Source organism: Aphelocoma coerulescens, chromosome 7 (genome assembly GCF_041296385.1).
Source record: "Aphelocoma coerulescens isolate FSJ_1873_10779 chromosome 7, UR_Acoe_1.0, whole genome shotgun sequence".
In the NCBI taxonomy this organism is placed as follows: domain Eukaryota; kingdom Metazoa; phylum Chordata; class Aves; order Passeriformes; family Corvidae; genus Aphelocoma; species Aphelocoma coerulescens.
In genome coordinates, this window is record NC_091021.1 from 382,516 (window position 1) to 405,753 (window position 23,238).

Genomic DNA, 23,238 nt, shown 5'->3' on the forward strand with positions numbered 1-23,238 from the left:
GCAGAGAAACTCCTCTGAGCAGGAAAACACCACCTCTCCCAGAGGTACCTTGGGAGAATCCCACCACGGTGCAGAGTGGGCCTAGGCAGAGCCAGAGGAGGGTCTGGCATCCATCCACCTGCAAAAACACCCAGTGGAAGAGGCAGCCCATCTCCCAAACCCCTCGGTTTTCTGACGAAGTGGCCTCTTGGCACCTTTCCTTGCCAAGGGCTCGAAGCCCCCCCCGAAGACGCAGCCCAGCTGGGACCTGGTGCTTCTCCGAACCGCTGACCCGGCACGAACTTCCCTGCTCCGCTGCTCGCCAGCTGCGTCCGAGCTGGCCGGGGGCAGCCTTCCCTCCCCTCCAGCACCATTTGGGGATACACTCTTCCCTTCCCAAGCCACCTCAGGGGGTCACCGCCATTCCAACGGGGATTTCCAGCACCCATCCATCCAGCACACACAGGGTGTGAGCATCCCCCTCCACCCCACCCTGCAGACCCCTTCCATGCTGGCACAGCCAGGACACAGCACAGCTCCAGCAGCAAATCCACATCCCCAGACCCAGGATGGTGCGTGCGGGGTTAATGTTTTCCCCATTACCTCACACTGGCCTCTGTTCTTATGGAAAAAACCAAACCATCTGGTAATAATATTTCCCTAATAGCTGTCTGGGTCTGTGGGAAAGCTTGGCTCAGCTTCTTAGGAAAGATGAGAGGGTCGAATGAGAGGGGAGGTTGCGGATGCGGCGTGGGAGCTGGAGGAGAGGATATAACGCTTTCAGGATCCTTTTCCTGGGCCACCCCAGCGCTTGCAGGGATCCTCGACTCGCAGGGGAGCCACGGGATGCCAGGACGTCACATATTTGGGATACCAGGAAGGGCCTCCCCACACTCTCCTGGTGAAAGAGCCCCACTCTCTTCCTCTGTCCCAGAGCGGAGGCTTGAAGGCAGGCAGCAAAATTCACTGCCAGGGCTTCCCCCCCGCCTCCATTTTACACTCAGAAACAGCCCAAAGAGTGGGGTTTGGGGAGTTGGGAGCATCGTGGTTTGGGAACAAAGCTGGCCCAGCTGAGGAAGATCAGCAGCACCTGCACTGTCTTCCTGCTCCTGGAGAAAAGGCAGCACCCAGGGACACGCCACCTCCAGCCCTGGGCCATCACTGGAGGGACAGGGGACCCCCCTCTCATGGGGCACATCCAGGAAAAACGGGTGGAAAAGCACGCACTAGTCCGCCCGGCAGCCGAGCAGGGAGTATTTTCCATGCCTCTGCGATAAAAGGCGCGGCTTGGGCGAGTCCCAGGGAGCGGAGCGTGCCTGCCAGGCGGGGCCCGCGTTCCCTGGGGAAGGCAGCCCCAGGCGCTCGAGGAACCGCCGGGCAGCCGCCAGGCACGGCCCTGCCTCCAGCGCGGGGCACGGCGCTGCCACCCAGCCCCGCACGCATCACCCCGCTGCCAAGGGATGAGCTTCGCGGCTTGAAACCCTGCTTTTCCTCTGCCATGGATTGCAGCCCCCCGTCTCTGCATCTCTGCATCAAACCCCAAAGCCTTGGGAAGGACAGAGAAGCGTCTTCCTTGCTGGCTGCCCTTTGCACCTCTCAGCTGGCTTCTGGCACAGTGCCGCACAGAGCCAGCCCGATGTCTTCCCATAGTTTTCCACGGGCATGACCCACCCCAACCCAGGAGCTTGCACGTGTCTAGCAGACTCCCAGGGGCTCCCGGTAGCCCCTTCCCAGGCTGTTTCTGCTCCGTTTTTATTAGGCACTCATGTTTATACTCGTTACTTTTACCACCCCAGCAGCCGTCCAGGCTCAGGGTGTGGCTGTGCCCTTCCAGAGCAGTCCTGGGATGCAGCAAGGCATGCAGCCCAGCTCCCTCCCCACCAGAGCCAGACCCAGCTGCTGCCTTTTCCTAGAAGGATAAAACAAATCAGCCACTCTTCCTGGCAGGAATGCCTTCCTAGCCCACTCCAAGCAGTGCCGAGCATCCTCCTTGGATCTTTCATAATGAGGAGCAAACACAAACCATCTAGCCGTGGAGAAGGGGGAATGACTTTAAACTGAAAGTAGGCTTTGGTTGGATTTATGGAAGGAATTCTTACCTGTGAGGGTGGGGAGGCCCTGGCCCAGAGCAGCTGTGGCTGCCCCTGGATCCCTGGCAGTGTCCAAGGCCAGCTTGGATGGGGCTGGGAGCAACCTGGGCTAGTGGGAGGTGTCCCTGCCCATGGCAGGGGGTGGAATGAGATGGGCTTTAAGGTCCCTTCCAACCGAAAGCAGCCCGTGGTTCTATGATTGCTCTCCTGAAGCCTGTTTCCCCTGCTCCATGCAGCAGATCTCAGCTCCAGCCAGGGGAGTCCCAGCAGGGTGTAAAGATAAGCATCTCCCCCCCACTGCTTTGTTTTGTTTTGTTTTAGAGGCACAGCCAAAGGTAAACAGGCTGTTTCAATCTCCACACACTCACCCTCTCAGCAGGAAGCCATGGAGCTGCAGCCAGCACAAAGGGCTGGATGCAATGGACTGGGGTGTGGGGCCTCTGCAGCCTTAAATGCCTTCAGTGGGGCACCGAAGCTTCCTCTTGCAGCTGATGAGTCCTGCAGAGGTTAAGCAGGTGGTTCACATCCCTCTGCATCACACCTCTCCAGCCTGGGCAGGGATTCAAGCCCTGTGCTGGGGTGGGTGGACACAACAACCTTTGGGGGTGTTTGCACACGCAGCCCCACTGACTCCTTCCCTGGGCTGCTCCCACCCGGGGCTGGCTCTGGGAAAGTCTCCCAGCTCAGCAAAGGCCATGGAAGGTGCTTCATGGACGGCCCAGGGCTTGCAAGGAGGTGGGAAAGGAGCCCTGAGCTGCGCTTCCCAGAGCATCACTCTCAGTCAGTGACGCTCCACTTTGGGAGGGTCCCCATGGCGCTGCTGCTCTGGGAGCAGGATGGGAACAGCAACAGGGGCTTTTCTCCAAGTGAAAGTGTTCAGCCAATTCCTGGGCAGGAGAAACCCAGAAAACCTGGTTTTTAGTCAAAAGTGGGTGCCAGGCCTGGAGCTGTATGTTATGGTTGGCTTTGTGGCTTGTCAGGGAGCAGGGCTGGGCACCGCAGCCAAGGGCATGACAGGGGTGGCACAAACAAGGGGAGGATGACTTCCAGGTTCCATAGAGATTTGGGGCTGCTGCTCCCTGGGGAGCAGGTTGAGCAAGGGTGAAGAGAAGGGTGAACTGCCCTGCCTGCCTGCCTTCACAGGGCCAAACAGGAGCAGGGGTGATGTGCACTTGGAAAATATAATTCCAAATGGGGAAAAAAGGTCAATACAGCATTTTTGCCTTTGTTTCCACATAGGGCAGAGGTCTGGGCAGGCAGTGCTGACCTCTCCTGGATGTGTGTCAAGCCCAGGGCTGGATGGGCTGGAGATGGAGACCCTCACTGCATGAGGGCAACATGCAGAGCTGGGGCAGTGCTCTGGCTTCTCTTCTCGAGGAGAAAGGAAGCATCCCAGAGAAAAACCATGCCCCAGTGTGTCCAAAAATAGCACCAGGACTGCTCCAAGGTCCAGCAGGGCTGGCACGTGGTGGGCTGCTGAGAGCTGCCATTGCATGGGGCTGGATGGGGAGCCTGTATCCCATCCGGATGGCTGGCAGCCCCTGGATTGCTGGGCTGCTCCCCGGGCCGGGCAGTGACTCAGACTTGCTATAAACACGTCTCCCAACGGATAATGAATCCCGGTCGTCGCCGCCTTTCGGGAACACTCTGGATTCTCTTTGCAGTGCTCCCCCTGTCCCATTCCCCCTCCCTCCTGGCAGCCCCGTTCCCATGTGGGATCATTTCCTGACGCTGAGTGGAGCCAGGGCTCTGAGGCCCATTTTCCAAGCCAGGGATTGCTTCATGGGCTGAGTTTCCCCATTAACCATTCTGGGGGCACCGAGGCTTTTGTGCGACTGGGGCACTCCCAGCACCCCGCCCCTCTCCCTGTGCACACCCCACTGCCCAAACCACGGCTCCCCAGCCTCATCCTGCTCACCACGGAGGGCACCTCAAGCAACAAAAGCTTTATTGCAATGACACAGATAAGCCACGAAATACATCGCAAAGCGGCAGGGGCGTGAGGGGCGATGAGGAAGCGCAGAGAGGGGCGCTGGGAAGCGCTGGCTCGCAGTGGGTACCGCCGCACGCTGGCTGCAAGCTGCTGTCCTCCTGAGAGCTGCTGCCCCAGCCCCCTGAGCCCGCTGCTGCCCCGCGCCCCGGCTGAGGAGTGGGGCCTGGGCAGCCACGGGCAGGGGGGTTTGGGCAGCTGGCCCCAAGGGCGCCATGAAGGAGCGGGAGAAGCTCGCGGGAAGCCGGCAGCATCTTTGGAGGGGGCTCAAGCATCAGCCACTGGCACCACGTCGGCTGCGGCGTTCTGGTCAGGCGGTGAAGGTGTTCCTCCCGTGGGGGTCAGGGTCTGCAGAGCTGGGGGGCAAGCAAGGGAGATGGTCAGGGCCCAGCCAAGGCTCCAGCACCGGCGCCTCCTGGCCTCTCGGGCTGTGCGAACGTGAGGCTGCCACAACACCCCGAGCAATCTCCAGCGCGATGCTGAAATCACCCACACCCCAAAAGCCAAGCTGGAGGAGCCATGCCCACATGGAGCTCTGCTACATCACAACAAACCTCCCTTTTTTTCCATGGGAGCTCACACCAAAACACATCTAGCGTGAGCTGGGCTGCCAGGTGAGCCCAGGCGGTTGCCCGGCGTGCTGTGTTTGCCTCATGGGCTCTCACCGAGGGCTGAGAGCGGCTTTTTGGCAGCTCCAGAGAAGCCATCTGAACACACTGAGGCTGTTGCTGGGCTGAGGATCTGCCCTTTCTCTGCCCTACAAACTCATGGCTGCGGGGATGGTGACTGCGGAGAGCTGGTTCTGCTGGACCCCATCAGCAAGATTTGGGGGTGATGGGCAAGGGCACTGCTGTGCTGGGGGTGATGGGCAGCTGAGAGAGGAGCACTGGGGAAGGACACACATCCCCGCACAACCGCTGCCCGGCGCTGCACTGCACCACCCTGTGCCTCTGGAAATCACCGGTTTTCAGCCTGAAATATGCAGACCGGAGATCTACTTGCGGCAAGAATAAATTTTAGTCTGCAACTGAAAATTTGTTTTAAGCACAGAGATGGCGGTTTCTCTGGTGTGTTGGGTTTGCATTTTTCACTGGCTTTTTACTGACAGTGCCTCTGCAGCGCTCCTGTAAGAGATTCGGGAGCACGGCTGCATGCCTGGTAGCACACAGCATCATCCCTTGGGAAAACCACAGCAGCAGCTGCAGCAGCAGCCTCAGGTTACATCACTGCAATGTCCTCCCACCAAAAAAACCCCCACACTGCTAATTGACTGCTTTTGGGTGAGCACACCATGGCCTGCTGCCCTTTGCACTTGGGAAATCCTGTTGGGTAGCTGTGGTGGTTTGATCCCAAGCTGTGCACGCAGTCCTGAGTTCCGGAGTGATGCTGCCCCATCCCTCTGTGCTCTGTGTGCCTGGCCATGCTGGCTGCTGGCCCATCACCACCGTGCTCGCATTCCACAGAGCATCTCACACCCCCGCCGTGCCCGTGCTCCCACGAGGCATCCTGTGCCACGCAGTCCCATCGGACACAACCAAACCCGGAGACGCTCCAGAGCCAAGCGCCACTCATCCCCTGTCTGATCCAGACACAAACGCTCCCAGAGAGGGACAAATAGTGACACTGCCTGCAGGGAACCAGGACACAGCGTTCCATGTGTGCTTCAAATATTCCAGTCCTCATGCACATCCCGGCCTATCCTTTCGGGATCAAAGCAGTTCCTTCTGGGAACAGCACGTGTGTCTTCAATCAGCCAGAGGCTGCGGTTCAGCGTGGGGCTCAGACCCCAAACCTCCTCCCGCTGCTCCATCCTCGTCCCCATCTCCTGGCTGGTTTTGTTCCCCATGTGCAGGGCGGACTTGATCATCATTTCTGGGAAGAGACATCGCTGCGGTTAAACATGAGTGTGGGAATCCAGAGCCAGCCTGGCTTTGCACTTGGCTGGATTCGGTCTGTGGGATGCTTTCGGAGCGATCCGGAGCCTCATCTTCCTCTTTGCAGGACAAGGGCGCTGGGGCAGAGTGGGAGGAGGGCCGCACATCTGGAGTGGAGAGAGTTGCACATCTGGTACATTCAGTACTTCCTAAAAGTCACTGCCACGTTCCCCTTTGGCCGGGGGCCTGGGGCTCGCTGCACTGCACAGCGGATCAGGATCAGGATCCGCAGCTGCATTCTTTTTGAAGGGAGAGCAAAAATATCCCTCTCAGCAGAGCCCCGGCTCCCTGTAACATCCAGCATGGGAGCAGGGGCATTGCACAGAGGCTGTGACCTTTCTGCAGTCATTCCACCAGCTGCAGAGGCTCCTGCTGCCAGCCAAGGCACAGAGCAGCCAGCTTGGGAATGCCCCCCTGGGGACCACAGGGATGGAGACCCCTGGGACCTCTCCAGCAAAACCTTGTCCTTCTGTGAGCCTGATTGGGCTTGGGCCAGCATAAGGGGGTGGCTTGTGCCACCCGTGGCCAAGGAGATGCTCGCCACACATCCTTGGCTGTGTGGGCTGGGCTGGCTCCGCGCAGGTCCCAGCACTGACGGGACCCTTCCTGCAGAGGGACGCGGTGCTGGATGTCACCCGCACGCTGGATGTCACTGCCCGCCACCAGTGTCAGGGACACGCACACAAAAGCCCAGTCCCTTTCCAGCAGCGCGGGATGTCCTCCGTACGCAGCTGGAGCAGCGGCTGGAACATCCCAGGGCTGCCCGCGTCCCGGCTGGAGCAGGATCCATGAAAAGCTGGGCAATGGGGACATCTAGTGACCAGCCGGAGGCGCCCAGGGCTGGCGAGCGGGTCCCGTACCCCCCGGGGCTGGGGGCTGCAGCCAGGCAGGGCTGGGGAGATGCCGTCCATCCCTGTGGCCAAGGAGAAGAGGGGATTAAGCATTCATCCCTGCCACACCACGCCGAGATCCCCCAGAAACTCTACCTCGGCCGGCACCGGAGGCAGGAAATTACCCTTGCTAATGGAGGATAAGCTGGGAATTAGCATAATTAAAAGTGACTAGCGTGGATACATAACAAACCCCGGAACAACAGCTCAAAGAGAGTATGAAATCTAAAGAGCCTCCCCGGTGAAAGTCACTTTCCCTTAGGGGAAATGGTCTATTTTTTTCAGTCTTATTTTGTACTAGATTTGCAAATAGAGTCTAGGGGAAAGAAATACACACAGAACAATACTCCAAACAATTTTGGGAGCACGACAAGGATATGCAGGGGGAGTGGGGACCTTCAGCTGAGGCCAAGGGGCTGAGCACAGACCTCAACTGCTCCTCTCTGATGGAGACCCCCACACTCCAGGGGCAGGGGGAGGCATTGGACCAATACTTTCCAGTCAAAGTCAAAATTTCCCCCTAAATAACTCATCCAGAAATGTTGAATCATTCTGGCTGGATAACATGCATTGTTTTGGGAGAGAAAAGCAATGTATTAAAGCTATTCTGTTGATTAACTGGGACATTCACCTAGTATTGAATATTCACCCCAATATTAGAGATTTTTCCCAGTGGCGTGGCTCTGGATGCATCATCAGAGTATTTTAAGTTCACCCAAAATGGAAACCCAAGACCTATCACAAATCAAAGCAAAACACTGAGGCTCCTTCCAAAGAAAACAGCAAATCTCCTTTTGAGTCATCCCAAAGAAATCAAAGTTGAGTTTGAAACATTCCTTGCGATTTTGTTGTTACCCTTGTTGTCATCAACATGCTCCCAGGGGATGCTGCAACGGTTTCAACACCTCTGTCTCCAAACCTCGCTCAAGCCCAGATGATGGATAAGCTGATTCCCAAATAACACTGCAGTTTCATCCTTTTTTTTTTTTTTTTTTTTTTTTTTTTTTAATTTGCAAAATAACCTTGGCAATGTGACCCCAAAGAAAAGTTGCAAAAGTCAAAGGGAATGCCAGAAGGAGGGATGCTTTGGGTTGTCCTGTGCAGGATCAGGAGCTGGACTCGATGATCCTGGTGGATCCCTTCCAGCTGAGGATATTCTTGATTCTGTGACTGTGCAGAGCTCCTGTGAGGTGACCCAGGTGACCGCTACTGCTTGGACAGTCCCTTGTCCCCCTGTGGCCACATCCAGCATTCCCTGGAGCACTCCCGTGAGCACGGACCCTTGTGGCAGCACAAGCCTTGACACGACGTCTCGGACACGCGCCTGATGCCAGAGCAACGCTCATATCCAGCCTCTTCTCCCTCACCACCGATTCCTGGGGTGCCTTTTCCGCAGCCTGGCTGGGTGACGGATGCCTGGGAGCGGGCTGGGATGGGGATGGTAGCCAGAGGGGGGTGTTACCCGTGGGCTTGCTGGCGTGGGGATGGGTGCAGAGGTATTGCTGCAGTCTGCTCCCCCTCTCCAGCAGCCTCTGAGCTCGGCTGCATCTGGCAGACCCAATCTGGCATTTGCTATTTTGGGCAGCGCTGTCTCAGTGGAGGTGGGGAACGGCACAGGGAGCACACGCAGAGAGCAGAGGAATTCAGGGCAGCCGTGATCCGCAGGCACTGTGCAAAGCCATTTCTGTGTCCAGGACGCTGTCACGCTCCCCAGCCTTCCCCAGGTGTCCGAACCCCACAGCCTTGTCAGCCTGGGATGGGTTTCTCAGTCTTGGTCAACGTGATGCTGCTGCTGCTGTGCCTCCAGCACCTCATGAAGAAGGTCTCCTTGTGCTCCAGCTTGTCCTACAGCCTCGTGGAGGATCTGAGAAGGGCAGGATGGGCTGGCTCCCTCCAGGCACCATCCCTCTCTGAGGGGGCAGCACCCCAGGCTGCCATGGAGGGTGCTGGCAGTGGGATGTGGAGCTTTTGCCGTGGCTCAGCCCCCAGGCCAGCGGGGTGGTTATTTTTGCTGGGTCTCACACATGGATATTTCATTCTTCCAACAGGAAAAACTCTTGGTCTAAAGCAGAGTGAGGAACAGGAGAAGACGAGGGGTGCCCCTTGCCCACAGCTGACTCACCACCCTGGCAGGTGGTTCCATGCTTTGCTGGCCAGTCGGCGACTTGGAGGGGGCCCCGTTTGGTGCCCGCCTCCCTCCATCCTCAGCATCAGCACAGACACACGGGGAGGTGCCAGCAGAGGCTACCGGCTGCACCTGAGCCCCTCAGCACTCCCCACACCACCTGTGCTCCTCTGGATGGGGAATCAGGGGATGCTCTTGAGCCTGTGGGGCTGCTGGGCCACCCAAAAGGCACAGCTGAACCCGAAGTGCCAGGGAGAGCAGGGCAAGGGGTTGGAGACAGGCAGCAAAGCACCTTATGGAGCATCTGGGAGCACCTTTAACCACAGAGGCTTGGAATGCTCCAGAGAGCTGAGCATGCACAGGTTTTGGGACACCTGGGCAGAGCAAACCCTGACACTCAGCAGCACCACCTTCACCTTTCCAGGCTCCTGGGCTGTGCTCCCATCCCAGCTGGAGCCCATAACCCCCTGCCCATCATCCTTGGCTCCATGGATGCAGTGGCATCACTTGGGATCCCTGACACAGCCAGCCCCTGTGAGTGCTGAGCCGGCAGGGCTGGAGACACAAGGAGAAGTGGCCCAGCATCCTGGCAGGAGAGGGTGGGAAGCTGCCAGCGGTGCCTGCCAGTACCGAGGGTGGAAGAGAGGGAAAGGCCATGAAGTCTTGGGGCTCACCTGGAAAAACAGTGTATTTCCCCTGTGGGACAGAGCAAAATGTACTGTGTGGCTGCTTCAGCTGTCTGGGGACATGGTGTATCATGGTCCCCTCATTTGCCATCTGGGACAAGGGACAGTCAGGAATTAACAGACGGAAAATGTACGTTTCCCTGTTGGAGAGGTAGGAGAGAGAAGAAAAGCCTGGAAGGAGAAGGCAGGGCTGGGCAGAGAGGGTCTTGGGGAAGGGTGTGGGGCACAGACATGGCAGATCCGTCCAGACAAGGGGGCAGTGAGAGATAGTGGTTGTCACACCGTAACTTATAGATTAATCTTAGGGAAAACCAAAGTATTATGCAAGCCAAATACTCTCTCTTTGGAAAAAAAAAAAACCAAAAAAACCAACCAAACAGAAAGCATGGAATCACTCAGGAAGTGCATCGCTCGTGGGGACCTTCTCTAAAAAAAAAGAAATTAAAAAAAATTATGATGATGGTGATGATAAATAATAATAGTAGTAATAGTAATGGTAATAATAAAAATAAAAATACAAATAAAAATAAAAAAGAAATAGTAATGAAGAACTCTTGCATACAACCCCCACCTTCCCTCCAAGCAGCTAAAAAGGTGTGGAAGGATGCAGAGGGAAGGATGGGTCTGGAATTGTCAGGGCGACCCAGGAGAAGAACAGTCGGAGCCCATCGGTACCAGAGCTGCACAGACATTTATTGAACACAAACAACGACAAACACAGCCGGCTCACAGAGCTTCCTGAGCTATCGTCCAAAGGTTTTGCTCGTGGGGGATTGCCAAAAGAGTGCTTTCACAGGCCCCTGGGGGTGTGAATCCCATACAGCTGAGTTCTTCCCACTTCCAGGTGCTCGTTAGTTAAAAAAAATGAGCATTTGTGTGTGTGTGTGTGTGTGTGTGTGTGTGTGTGTGTGTGTGTGTGAGATTCCCTTAGTTTAGCAGGAAAAAGGGCTTGTCTGGACCATGCCATGTTCCAAGAGAGAAGCCTGCGGGTAAACCCGTGCTTGGTTTCCGCTTCCCAAATAACACGGGGTGAAAACTACGCCCTTACCCCAAGGGCAGGGGTGTGAGGTGGCAAAGGTGAGCCAGGACAAGCAAGAGGGAGCACCAGAGGAAGGAGGGTGAGAGAAGTTAAGTCATCTGAAGCACGCACAGCTCTGGGTGGCATCACATATGTCCATGGGCTACAGAAAGTACCGCCAATGTCAACTCAAACGTGTAGGTAGCTACGCTAGACTGACACTAGAGACCCCGTCAGCTCCTGGAGTCTCGCCAGTGAGAGAAAAAAGACCAACACCCCCCTCCCCCCTCCCTCGTCCCCAAAAAGCAGATGAATAATTTACACCGTAACGCTGAAAACAAGGACCATAACCAAAGAGTTTGGGAGCAGCCTCGGGAGCACAGAGTAAAGAGCTCATAAAGAATCGTTCCGGTGTGTGCATATGCACGTGTGTTTTTATATATATATAGATATATATTCGTTAGTAAAGAAAAGAGTATCTGTGGAGGCAAAGGGAAGACGGTAAATGTACAGGCAGTACAGGCTGGGTGGAGTGCCGGTGGCTGGAGAGGGTCGGGTGGTGCGGAGTGGAGGATGGTGGGTGGAAATTAGAGTGCGCCCATTCCAGTGACCTCAGACGTCAGCCTAGAATAGACAGGGGCAGAGAGAGGGGTGGGGGGGAGACAAAAAACAAGCGCTTAATCACCAGAGCAGAAAAGAAAACGAAGACCCTGTGGGGCAGCGCTCCTCTTGCCCACGCCCCGCATAGTCGGGTGGGCAGAGCATCACTGGGCGGCCTGGGTGTCCCCCGTGGAGGGCACGGGGGGCTGCTGGAGCACAGAGCCAGCGTAGTGGCTGGCTGCCTTCCCCTCTCCTCGCTGCGGCCAGGTGCAGGGTGCCCTTTACTGTCACCGTGTCGAGGCAGGGCTGTCACCCACCAGAGGTGCTGGCAGGAGTCATCCCAGAGCACGGCTTCTCTTCCAGCAGCATCCCTCCCACGGGGGACAGGCAGCTGTGCCAGCTCCCCTGGCTGCTTCATTTTGCTCTGGTTTCGAAACTGTGGGAGAGGCTGAGCCCAATCCTGCCGCCCCAGCAGGTCACCTCCGCACAGGGGCAGCTCAGCCAGCCCTTCCCAGCAACGAAGAGCCGCTTCTTTTTCTTTTCTTTCTCTCTCCTGTCTCAGGGAGCGGGGGGGGGTAGGGGATTGGCAAGGATCTGCGGGGAAGCGGCTCAGCCATGCCCGCGGCCAGGGGGCTGGCCCCGTCCCTCGCCCGAGCAGGGGGAGAGGTGCCACGGGCATGGGCAGCGGGGAGCGGGGTGGGATGGGATGGCGGGGGTCTACTGCGGGTCGGGGCTCAGGTGGGTTGGGTGCGGGGAGGAGAAAGCACATACAGACCTCACCGGTGCTGCCAGCCCACACCCCAACAAGCGTCAGAGTCGCCGGCAGCAGCCCCCCGTCCTCGGGGCCCTGCCAGCGGCCTCCGTCCTGCGCGCGTCCGAGGCACCAGTCCTGCCCGGGCGGATGGGCCGGTTCGCGTGGCTCTGCCAGGCAGGTGCAAAGCTACCAGAAAGGTCCTGTATCCCCTTAAACTCGCTGTCCACGAGTCCTCAGACACAGGCAAACAGGCCTGGCTCGCTGCCTGCACAGAGCAGGGCGTCCCCAGCTCAGCGCTCCAGCCTCCCCTGCCCGCTGCCCTCGCAGGCCGCTGCCGGCCCCTGGCCCCCACGGCACGGGCTGCGTCTCCCCCCAGCCGGCGGCAGCGCTGGGAACCCTTGGCCCCTGCGAGGTCCTGCAGTGCCAAGCTTTTCATGATGAAAAGGAAGCAGTCAGGCCGTTCCCATGTCTTGCGTTTATTGGACCGATTGTTTTCACTGAATGGAGGAAAGCCTTTGGGAGGCCTGGAAGCGCGTGGAAGAGGCAGTGAGCGATGCTGGGATCCCAGCAAGCAGGTCCCAAGTGATGCCTCCCTGCCACCGGCTCAGCTCCGTTCCTTTCCCCGTCCCCTGCCTCATCCACAGGCAAAGACGGCGGCCACTCTGCCCACCCGTGAGCAAAATCCTTGAGCGAGGGTGGCGGGAGCACAGGGCCCGGCGCGACCCGCAGCCTCTCCGCCAGCAGCGCGGCGGCTCCCGCTCCCCAGCCAAAGCGCCAGCTGGGGGGACGTGTCCTGCTGGCGACGTCTGGTCCCCGCTCAGAGGTCTCAGCAAGACACCGTCCATCCCAGCCGGCCTCGGGAAGGCCCTGCTGGCCCCCGGGAGCGCGGGCTGCTCCCAGCGCACCGGCATGGGCCGTGGCGGGAGGCGGCGGAGGGTCTCACCTGGCGTTGATGAGGTACTGCGCAAGGCTGATGTTTGCAGGGGTTCCTGTGATGGTAATTTGGCGCTCCGATGACCCTTCTGTGGCGTTGGCGATTTTGATCTGCGCTCCCGACATCTGCCGAATTTCATTGATTTTGGTCCCTTGGCGTCCGATTATGCAGCCTATTAGCTAGGAAAGAAAGCACGGAGGGAACGTCTGAGAAGCGGCAGCTCTGGCAGTCACTGGCGGGACACGAGCACACCTGGGACAAGAGTGACCTTAATGCTCATGAAAACAGGAGAGGGACAGCCCGGGGTGAATCCCACCTGCGCGTGAGCACCGTCCTCCAAGGACACATCCAGAGACCTGCTCTGCTCTGCTCCTTGGGGGAGGGGAGAGAAGAATCTCCATTATCTGCACGGGGTGCCCAGCATCTCAGAGGGCTTCAAGGAGAGCTCGTTTCAATAATAATAATTTTCATGATTTAATAAATGGTCAGTGCTTTGCAAGTACTCATCCCCTTGGCAGTCACAGCAAACCCAAAGGTGGTTTGGACACGTTACTAGAAGGAAACAAGCCCGCTGCCTTCCCTAGGGACAGGCCAGTCCCAGGAGCCCCCTCATCAGCTGGTGCAGTGACCCCATCCCATATTTCTTCTATCCCACTGGGACACCCTCAGTGCCTCTGCTACCCCCTCTAGCTCTTTGGTGCAATCCAGAGGTCCGGTCGTGGGCACAGGAGAGCACCACGCGGCTGTGGCACCCACAGGAAAGGTGCACCCTACCTAAAAGCACGTCTTTCACACTCCTGTGAAAAAATCAGAGCCAGCTGGAGGCTTGAATTTCCTCAACTGTTCATCCCTTGAATTTCCTCGATAGTCCTCAGTGGCTTGAACTTCCTCAATGGTCTTTGCTCATTTGTGCATCTCCCTCAAAGCATCTCCAAAGCTTGGTAACACATATAGGGATATCCAGCTTGACCAACACAGGCATGAGGTGCTCTGCACGCCCTTCTTGGCCATCTGAGCTCTTTTCCAAGGGCATTTTACACATGGGATGTTCATCTTGGCAGCTGCTGGATTTCTGCCACGGTATAAGTGGAGATGATTACTCCTCCAAATATTCCCTGATCCTTTGGTCAGACCATGGTGCTGCCACGGTGGTTTATCCCACATGGACCTGAATATACACTGGAAGGGTATCCACTGTCTCTCCCCCCCACTGTGGGGGGATGTTCAGCTCATCCTGGTCTTCACAGCACAGAAATAACTCCGAGACACTTCAGCAAATGAAAATCTGCTGGGGAGACCTGAGGAACCAAACTGTTTATGCAGATGCTCCGCTACACCCAAGCTGAACAGAGTTCAAGTTTCTCCTGACAGAGGAGCAGCAAGATGGGTATCATCAGATTTCCTTCAGCTGCAGCACACCTGCAAGCTACACCACTAAAACATGCCTGGTGACTCTAAAAGGAACCCAAACCTGTCCTCTGTTTCCCGAGAAGGTGGCAGTGGGTGTTTAAAAGCCTTTGAAACAACACTGGGGAGAGCTAAGGAGGAGTTTTTCCAAGATGCAGGTGATGACCTCTAACGCCTCCCAGGTCTGGTGAGAGCTGGGTCTCTGGTGAGTGAATGCTCTGAGCGCTCCTCAGTTCTCAGAGGCCTCCTGGCATCCTTTCCTCCCATGTGAGTCCTTTTGCAAGGGGTCTCTTTCTATTTCTGAAGATGCCTTCATTGCTACGGTCCTCCATGCTCAGCAGACGTGGCTGTTGGAACCTCAGGATCTCCCTGCAGCCTCCTGGAGAGGGATCCTTGCTGGATGAACAGTTGGAGCAGATCTGGGATCAGTCCCCACTGACTCCTCTGCAGATCCCTCCTGTGGTGATGTGGCCCAGGGCGAAGCATCTCCAAGGGTTTCAGCCAGCAGGTGCTCAGAGGCTCTTGCACTGCCACGTCTCTCGGGTGGAGAGAGGTCTTGGCAGAGGTGCCCGGCAGCTGCAGCTGGGATCACTGCCCTTCCCTGGCACTGCCGGCTGCTGGTGAACAGCAGGAAGAGGTAGCAACAGCTGCCAGACCCCATCCAGAGACTCCTGATGAGGACGGGCTGAAGGTGCTTGTCAGTGATGGAGATGGGAACAGAGACTGGATGTCATCCCCCTGCTCGCCCTCATCATGATTTGAGCGCAGACTGGATCTTAATCCATTAGAACCAGTCCAGAAGCAAGTGAGACACGTGGATCCAGGTGCTGGCTGTGTCGTGCTCTCCATCCCACCTCCTCCCCACTGAGCATCCCTGCCCAGCATGGCTCCAGCCTCCTCCCAGCAAATATCCCAGTCCAACACCCACTTTACCACAAGGCTGCCATCTACCAGGCCTCAAAGCTGCCTGCCAGCAGCACTGAGACGCACCCTCCTTCAGACGCTCGTGTGACACTTTGTGGCATCAGAAATGTTATTTACTTACCTCCTCTTCCCCACCACCCCCTGCCCAGCCACTGCCCTTGAGCTGGAACATCATCTCAAACCCGCCACGGCCTGATTAAGCAGTTAAGAGTTTAATCAGGGCTGGCATGGGAGCTCTCTCCCTTTCCCAGTGCTGTCAGCTGGGCATGTTTCATGAGCACTGCGTTCACTTGGAAAGGGAAATGTAGCATTAAGGATTGTACCTAAGGAAGCCACCGACGGGGTAAAGTCCAATGGGAGCTTTGTGCTGCAGGTTGATCCCCAGTGGGCTGCACATGGATGAGGAACACGGGGAAGGGGCATCTCTATGTTTAACAGAGCCAAGTGGCTGCAGCTTATATATAGATATATGTATGTATATATATACATACATGTGTATACACACACGGGCATGCCAAGGAAGCACTTGGATTTACTTACATCATTGGGAATGGTGAGTTCATGAGTACTGGCCGGGGGACTGGCATCCAAACCTGAGCAGACGCAAAGGAACAAGGTTAGAGCTGGCACAGGCGACACGACGGAGCTCCACTGCTTTCCTGCAACACTGCCAAGGCTGCGTCCTGCTCCGGGCTGGGAGGGGAAGGGGATCACACACTCCGGGACAAGGAGGAGGAAGATGGTCGCTACCTGACTCTGCTGGAGCTGGGTGTCACCTTCCCTGCATCCCACGGGTGCCTCGCTTCCCACCCTTCATCCTCCCACTGGGAATGGCTTCAGAGAGGGTGCAAGGTTCCAGCATCACCAAAGAGAGGTGGGTGAAACACCTTCCCACACAGCAGCAGAGAGCATGGGACACCCACCAGCTCCGCAGGAATGCTGTCCATGCACCCTCCAGCCCTCTCTGGATGCAGCAGCATTGAGCTGCTGGGGTGTGTTTTGGTGCCCCAAAACCGGTGTCCCCACGGGATCCGGTGACACAAGTCCTCTGCAACTTAGAGCCCCACGGACTCTCATGCTGAGTTTAAGCCAGACTGCTAAGACATGCAACCTAGCTGGACCCAGGACCAGCTGTCCCTCTTATTCCCAAGGGAAAGCAAGATGAACAGTATGGAGATTTAGATCCTGCTTCCCTCCAAAATTACACAGCGAGGAGTGAAGGCAGCGGCGTGCATCCTCCCAGCCTCTCCTGCATCAGGGAGAGCTCTCTCATCCACGGTGGGAATGGCTGGAGCCAGCAGGATACCCTGTGTGTGCAGCTCCAGAGGTAAGAGGACACCACGCCGTAGTGCTCCTAGGTCAAAGCCTGCCTCTCCCACGGTTTTCCATATTAAATCACCTCAGTGCTGAAGCAGGGACGTCCTATGTCAAATCTGCAAGAAAGAAGCTGTCTGGTGGCTGACAGGAATTTGCAGTAACTGGAAAAAACCCCCTTGTCCTTATGATATAAACCACTGATGAAGGCTTGTAAGAGCAGAAGAGACTGCCAGATCTGTGTCCATGGAAAGAGGGTGGTTAAGGAGGTGCGGAATGAAGAAGCACAAGGAGACTGGAAGTGCAGGGCTCCTGCAAAATAAGGCAGCAGCAGCACCCAATTCCTCATGTATTTACATGGAGGGCCTCAGCACAGAGGGAGAGGAGCTCTGGATATCTCTGATATGCTCATGCATGATCTTAGGATGTTAGGAAATGAGGGTGGGGAGGCCCTGGCACTGGTTGTCCAGAGAAGCTGTGGCTGCCCCATCCCTGGAAATGCTCAGGGCCAGGATAGATGGGATTTAGAGCAACCTGGGATAGTGGAAGGTGTCCCTGCCCATGGTATGGGGTGGAACAAGAAGGGCTTTAAGGGCCCTTCCAAGGAAAACCATTCCATGATTCTGTGACTCTGTGATTCCTGTGCTTGCCTGAATGCAGCTTCCCAGACACACCTCTCTGACACCTGCCTGCAGGAGGTCTCCTCACCAGATATTTCACTTGGGAGCATAGAGAGGAGAGGAAATGCAGGGAATGAGGATGCAGATCCTCCAGTAGGCAGCCCTCTGCTGTCCTTCACCCCTGCCAGGCGTACTAATGCCAAAACCTGCACAAAACAGGTATTACACCACAGGCAATGCTCAATGTTGGCTTTACAGCACACGCACCTGCACTGTCCTGTACACTGAGCCTCCTCACAGTCTGGGGCAAGGTGGACTGCACCTATCACAGACACGTCCCTCTGGTGAGGGTGGCCCTGCCATTGGCCATGTGTTTCAAGGCTCAGCTCAGCAGCAGCCTGGGTATGGCAGAAAATGTCTTCTGAAGGGAGCAGAGCACCAGCGAGGGCTCCGAGCAGCGCTGAGGCATCCAGGGATCTTAGGGAATACAAGCTAAACTCCTCAGACTCACAGGCAGCACCCTCCATCCCACACTCAAATGACATGGATGCTGCTGAAAGCCCTTGGGGCACCTGGTGCCATGGTACCACACCATCCCTGCATCACACAGCCTTTGAGGAATGGCCACATCCTTCTCCATGACCTGGAGACTGTTTATTTCAGCACTCCAGATCCTCCCTCTCCGATATGCACAAGCAGTCCTTGAGGTTGTAACAAGGGTGTCAGGGAAGGATTAATGCCTTGGGTGACTGCAAAGGGCAAAGGGGGCATGCAGAAAACATGGCTGCACAGGTCGGTGTCATGAAATCTCTATTTCCGTTGTCCTGTGGGGTCTATTGACTTGGGCTATGCTTGCTTTCATAGTCAGGTGATGTCCCCAAACCTTTGAGGCATGCATGGGATGGCTGTGTGCCCCAGGTCTGGTTCATATTGCCCGTGAGCCTCCAGCTCTCGGGAGAACCCCTCTGTGCAATGGTAGGAAACAAAAGACAAATCCGTTCCGCACGTACGGATGAACGTGGGACATCTGACAGCAAAATGTCTCCAAGGCTGCAGCCACGCTTTGGCTCCTCAGGGTCCTGTCCCACTAAAATTGCAACTCACCCTGAAGGGCTCGGAGATGGCTAGAGCTGCATGTCATGGCTGCTCCCACCGGCACTGTTCTGTTGTTTCTGAGCAAAGTTTATGCAAAATTAAACGCAGGAATAAGGGTGATGACTCTGGTATCTTCCCGTTACGCAGACGGCATTGAGAGACACCTCACCACACCTGGGGGGAAGCACCAATCTCTGCTCTCTGTGCCCAGGGACAGCACCCGAGGGAACAGCATGAAGCTGTGCCAGGGCAGGGTTAGGCTGGAGATCAGGGAAAGGCTCTTCCCCCAGAGGGTGCTGGGCACTGCCCAGGCTCCCCAGGGAATGGGCACAGCCCCAGGCTGATGGAGCCCAAGGAGCGTTTGGACAGCGCTCCCAGGGATGCCCAGGGTGGGATTGTTGGGGTGTCTGTGCGGGGCCAGGAGTTGGACTGGATGATCCTTGTGTGTCCCTTCCAGCTCAGGAGATTCTGTGGTTCTGTGGCAGTTACACACAAACATCACAAACCCAGGCAATAAAGCCCAGGCACTTTTCCTTTGGCATGCTGCCCCAAGGAGAACGGCGGTGCGCAATCTCTGCCTGCCCACCACAAAAACCTGCTGTCTTCTCCATGAATACCACGATTCCTCTTGGAGCACAACAACGGCACAGTCCTATTTACGGAATATATTTCAACCAAAGCCTGCTTACTTCCCTCTAGCTTTGTGTTTTACCTGATGACTGGCCCATCAGATTTTGAGCTTCTTCGGAGGAATGTAAGGGCAGCTTTTCTCCTGAAGAGCAAAGAAGAAACAGGTTTAATGCTTTTGCCTTCGAGGAGATAAGCAATGTCACTTCATCTAGGAAGCTCAAAATATGATGAACATACTGTCAGAAAAGTAACTTCCAAGCGGTACTTTAAGTATCTCCATCCCCTGTGCTCTTTCTGCTTCCCAGGTCACCGGGAACATGCCAGCCTTGAGGACAAGGCTCGGGCCACGCTGAGGCCGGCTGTCCTCCCGTCAGCGCGGCCCCCTCCGGCCACAACTCCTTCCCACTACTGCGGGGGTGCCATCCTGCCTGCCCAGCACCGCTCCCCGAGGCCGCAGCCCCGGCCGGCCCCGAGCCGCTCCGGCCGGGAAAGCACGGATGTCCCGCCGGAATCCGGAGCGGCGCAGGGCAGGGGATGCTGCCTCCTCCGTGGAGGGAGGGAGGGACTGTGCTCACGGCTTCTGCTGGGAAAGCCCAGGCTGAGAGCTTGCCCTTGAGCACCGTGACCCCCAAAACATCTGCCAAGCCTCTCGTTCACCTCTCCCCATGGATACTGCGACTTTTTACTCGCCCTGCTCATTTCCATTAAACAGCAAGAGTTTAGAAAGAGAGAGAAACTCTACAGGTAAGAGAAGGATATCTTGAAAGGGCGTGTGGGTACGTACCAGGGAAAGCGGGGGTGGTCTGTCCAAGGGGAGTAAAGGGGGTTTGCTGCATAGCCAACTGGTGGAGCTTGGTCAACTGCTGAGGGGTAGGAGGGACATTAGAGCTAAGAAGGTTATTGTCATAGAGTACAACAAGTCACACCAAAAAGCAAGAACAAAATTGTAACGGAAGGGGGGGGGGGAAAGGAAAACAAACCGAAAAATAAATTATAAAAAAAAAAAGAAAACAAACCCAAAAAAAACCAAACCAGGAAGCCATGGTGAGACATGGCAAAAACATTAGCAGAAAGGACTTGGCCTGGGTATAGTGCAATAAAGCCCAAATCTTTGGCAGAAGTGCTTGGTCAGGGTCTGAAGTACGATACCAGCGAGAAGCCCATTCTTAGTGTCAGTTCAACTCCTCTGCCTCGGCGCAGGGCCAGCTGGTGGGTGTCACAACCAGCACCCAGAGCCCTCTTTGTGCCACCAGAGCCGCATTGTCACCGCTTGTCCCCCCAGCACACGTTCTTGTGCTGTGCCTCCGACGGGAAGTGCCTCCGGGAGATGGCTAAACTGCGTTTCTAAATGCCAGCTCGTTAGGAATAGGGGGAATTATGGGCTTCAGCCATGACCAGTAGGTATTTCAGATCCTTGTATCCCTTGTTGTGCCAGGCAGGTTTTGCTGCCCGGTCAGGAAGTGGTTTTATAGAGAGGTGTTTGTTCATTTGTTTGTTTGTTTGGAATACATTTTGTGCTCGGTTTTACTGCTCCAAATTAAAAAAAAAACCAAAACAAACAAACTGAAAAACCAAAAAGACAGGAAAAGAAAAGTAAACAAACTAAACTGGGCTGAAGTCTGGCAGTGAGCAGGAGGGAGGCTCTTTATCCCCTCCCACTTTCACAGGTGCTCAGAGAGCTGCCAGCATAGTATCACCCCCCAAACTCAAATTGCTTGTTTTGCCCATCATCCCTGGCAATGGAGAGGCAGGAGTTACAATTTCAATGTTTTGGGGGACAACAAGACTCAAACACCTCCTTGCTGCTGCAGCAGGGCTGGGGAGGGAGAGCAGGGAGGTCTGGCTGGCAGCGGTGAGGGGGAAATGCTGGGAAGAGCTGTCCCGCGGGGCTGCGCACACTGGGGGAGGCTGGAGGGAGGCAGCAGGAAGGGGTGGAACACCTGCAAATCCCTGGACAGGTACCCCTGGGATCCCTGTCTTGCCTGGAGAGGCATGAGGACATCCAGCCTCCACTGGCTATGGGGAGAGGTCTCACCACTCCACAGAAAGAGGTGCCTGCAAACCTCCGTGCTTATTTTGGCTGCATTTGGCTTATTTTAGCCGAAGGTGGATACAGTGGGTGCCTGCCGCAACACAGCTGTCTCCAGATAACACTGGACATGCCACTGCTCCTGCAGGGAGCAGGGACTTCAGCATCCACTGCTTTTTAACTTCAGAACTACCCTTTTCTAGGGCTGCACCCTGTTTCTGGAATTCCTCGTGACACTGGTCCCGTGAAACCTCTTTGCCCCGTGGGCTCTGACCGTGCCCTGGGACAGAGGTCCTGCTTTGCCAGGTGGGGGAGACACCAAAATCCTTTCTAATACTGATCCAGTGTGGATAGTGGTATTTAGGCAACCCTGCAGTTAGAGCAATAAAAACAAGCCTAGGAGAGGAGAAGATGGCTGCACCCAGGTGTCACAGAAAAAGCTGCTACGTCCATCTCTTCCCGCTCATCTTCCATGGTCGGGGGAGGGGATTGTCCCCCTCTGCTCTGGTGAGACTGTACCTGAGGTACTGCATCCAGCTCTGGGGTCTCCAGCACAGGAAGGACATGGATCTGTTGGAGCGAGTCCAGAGGAGGTCACGGAGATGCTCCAAGGGCCTGAAGGGCTCCAAGAGAGCTGGAGAGGGACTTGGGAAAAGGGCCCGGAGTGACAGGACAAGGGGGAATGGTTTCACACTGACAGAGGGCAGGGATAGATGGGATTTTGGGGAGAAATTTTTCCCTCTGAGGCCCTGGTACAGGTTGCCCAGAGAATCTGTGGCCGTCCCATGCCTGGAAGTGTCCAAGGCCAGGCTGGACAGAGCTTGGAACAGCCTGGGAGTGAGAGGAGTTTTAAGGGCCCTTCCAACCCAACCCATTCTGTGATTCTATGGTCCCATGGCTTTCAGGAAGGCAGGCAGCTACATGTCACATCCCAAACAGCCTACAAACACCCAGGCAATGCTGGAGCCCCTCGTGAGCCAAAGCTTCCCTGTCCTGGGGCATTTTTTCAGGGGAGTAAATCAAGGCAGGAACACACGCTGGGCATTCTAAAGTCTGCCTGCTTTGCAAAAGGCAGCCACTAAACACAGACACGTAAAATGTGTTTTAAATGCCCCAAAACCACATTCTAGACTGGATTCTGCACTGAACACTGTTTAAAATGACCAGTCACTGAGAGAACACCCTGAGAGTAAGGATGAAGTGATTGGCCCCTGAACCAACAACTTTTCTCAGGAAATCTGCTGGGAGTGGGGCAGAGTGCAGCCAGCAAATGTATTTTAATCCTGACAATCAGAGGATTACCGGAACAAGGAAAACACTAAGCTGTTGGCATCACTTGCAAAGAAAAACTGGGATAAAGGCTGCATTGATCTACCCTAAATACACAGGTTATTTAGTTATATTCTGCTTATGGAGCAAAAGCAAGGAGTACATAATTAGGACTATTTCTTATATCAACCATCACAGCAGGCTGTTCAGAGTACACACATACTGGTGTCACATGGGAAGGCAAAGCCTGGATTCCTCTAATTCCAGTGAAACCCCTTCTCCTAGAAAATCCAGCCTACAGCTCCCAAATGTTCCCATGTGGAGCAGGCATTTGTGGTGTCAGCCTTGCCACCTTCTCAACCATGGAAAAAGTAATTCCATTCTTTAGTACCCAGTGCACCCACTGGGAAGGGGAATGCTAAGCTGCATCAACCCCTTCCCATGGCTGGGATGGCTGGAGGAGGCTTCCCACCCACTGCCACATCCTCAGCCCCACTGCAGACCCCTGACTTGCAGCAGGAGGAACCCTCCGCAATGGGACTCAATGGGTATTTTGTCCCCTTGGAAACACATTTAGAAAGGCCCTCCTTTTTCCAAGAGCCGTGAGCACCTCAGAAGCTGAGCTGCTGGCATCGCAGTGATTCTCTGCTTTCCGCAAAGAAATCCTTTAAACAGGCTGATTTTCTACTTCCCTTGGTAATTTCAGGCACACACATTCCTGCTGATGATCCCGACACGTCCCCCCTGATCCCCCACAGGCACGGGAGCCCAGGGGACCCCAGTGCCAGCAAACCCCAGCCAGAGCAGCTGAGAGCAGCTGAGAGCAGCTCCTGTCTGCACCAAGGAGCACGAGGTGAAGTGGGGGTGTCCCCACGTCCCCGCCGTGGGTGACAGCCACCCGCAGCAGTGGGACAGCCACCAAAACCAGGGTGACCGTGTCGGTCAGGGGG

The 23,238-nt window shown here is 56.0% G+C and overlaps 2 protein-coding genes across 14 annotated transcripts in view; both read right to left on the bottom strand.

The window, feature by feature from the left end:
* Nucleotides 1-2,463, bottom strand: part of COL6A1 (collagen type VI alpha 1 chain) — a 28,142-nt gene extending 25,679 nt beyond the window's left edge. Inside the window, exon 1 of the mRNA XM_069021610.1 lies at nucleotides 2,438-2,463. The gene's annotated coding sequence lies outside the window, so the exon portion shown is untranslated. The remainder of the gene's footprint in view (nucleotides 1-2,437) is intronic.
* Nucleotides 2,464-4,005: 1,542 nt separating this feature from the next.
* Nucleotides 4,006-23,238, bottom strand: part of PCBP3 (poly(rC) binding protein 3) — a 54,777-nt gene continuing 35,544 nt past the window's right edge. The window contains exons 13-17 of one of the 13 annotated variants that reach the window (XM_069021612.1): nucleotides 19,775-19,853; nucleotides 19,073-19,132; nucleotides 15,872-15,924; nucleotides 13,010-13,179; nucleotides 4,006-4,415 (exon numbers count right to left, since the gene is read on the bottom strand). In XM_069021612.1, coding sequence (XP_068877713.1) covers nucleotides 4,370-4,415; nucleotides 13,010-13,179; nucleotides 15,872-15,924; nucleotides 19,073-19,132; nucleotides 19,775-19,853 — 408 coding nt within the window. In that variant the 3' untranslated portion in view covers nucleotides 4,006-4,369. Of the gene's footprint in view, nucleotides 4,416-10,280; nucleotides 11,337-13,009; nucleotides 13,180-15,871; nucleotides 15,925-19,072; nucleotides 19,133-19,774; nucleotides 19,854-23,238 lie in introns of those variants that run through there. The other 12 variants (XM_069021614.1, XM_069021613.1, XM_069021625.1 and 9 more) reach the window with 12 other exon arrangements.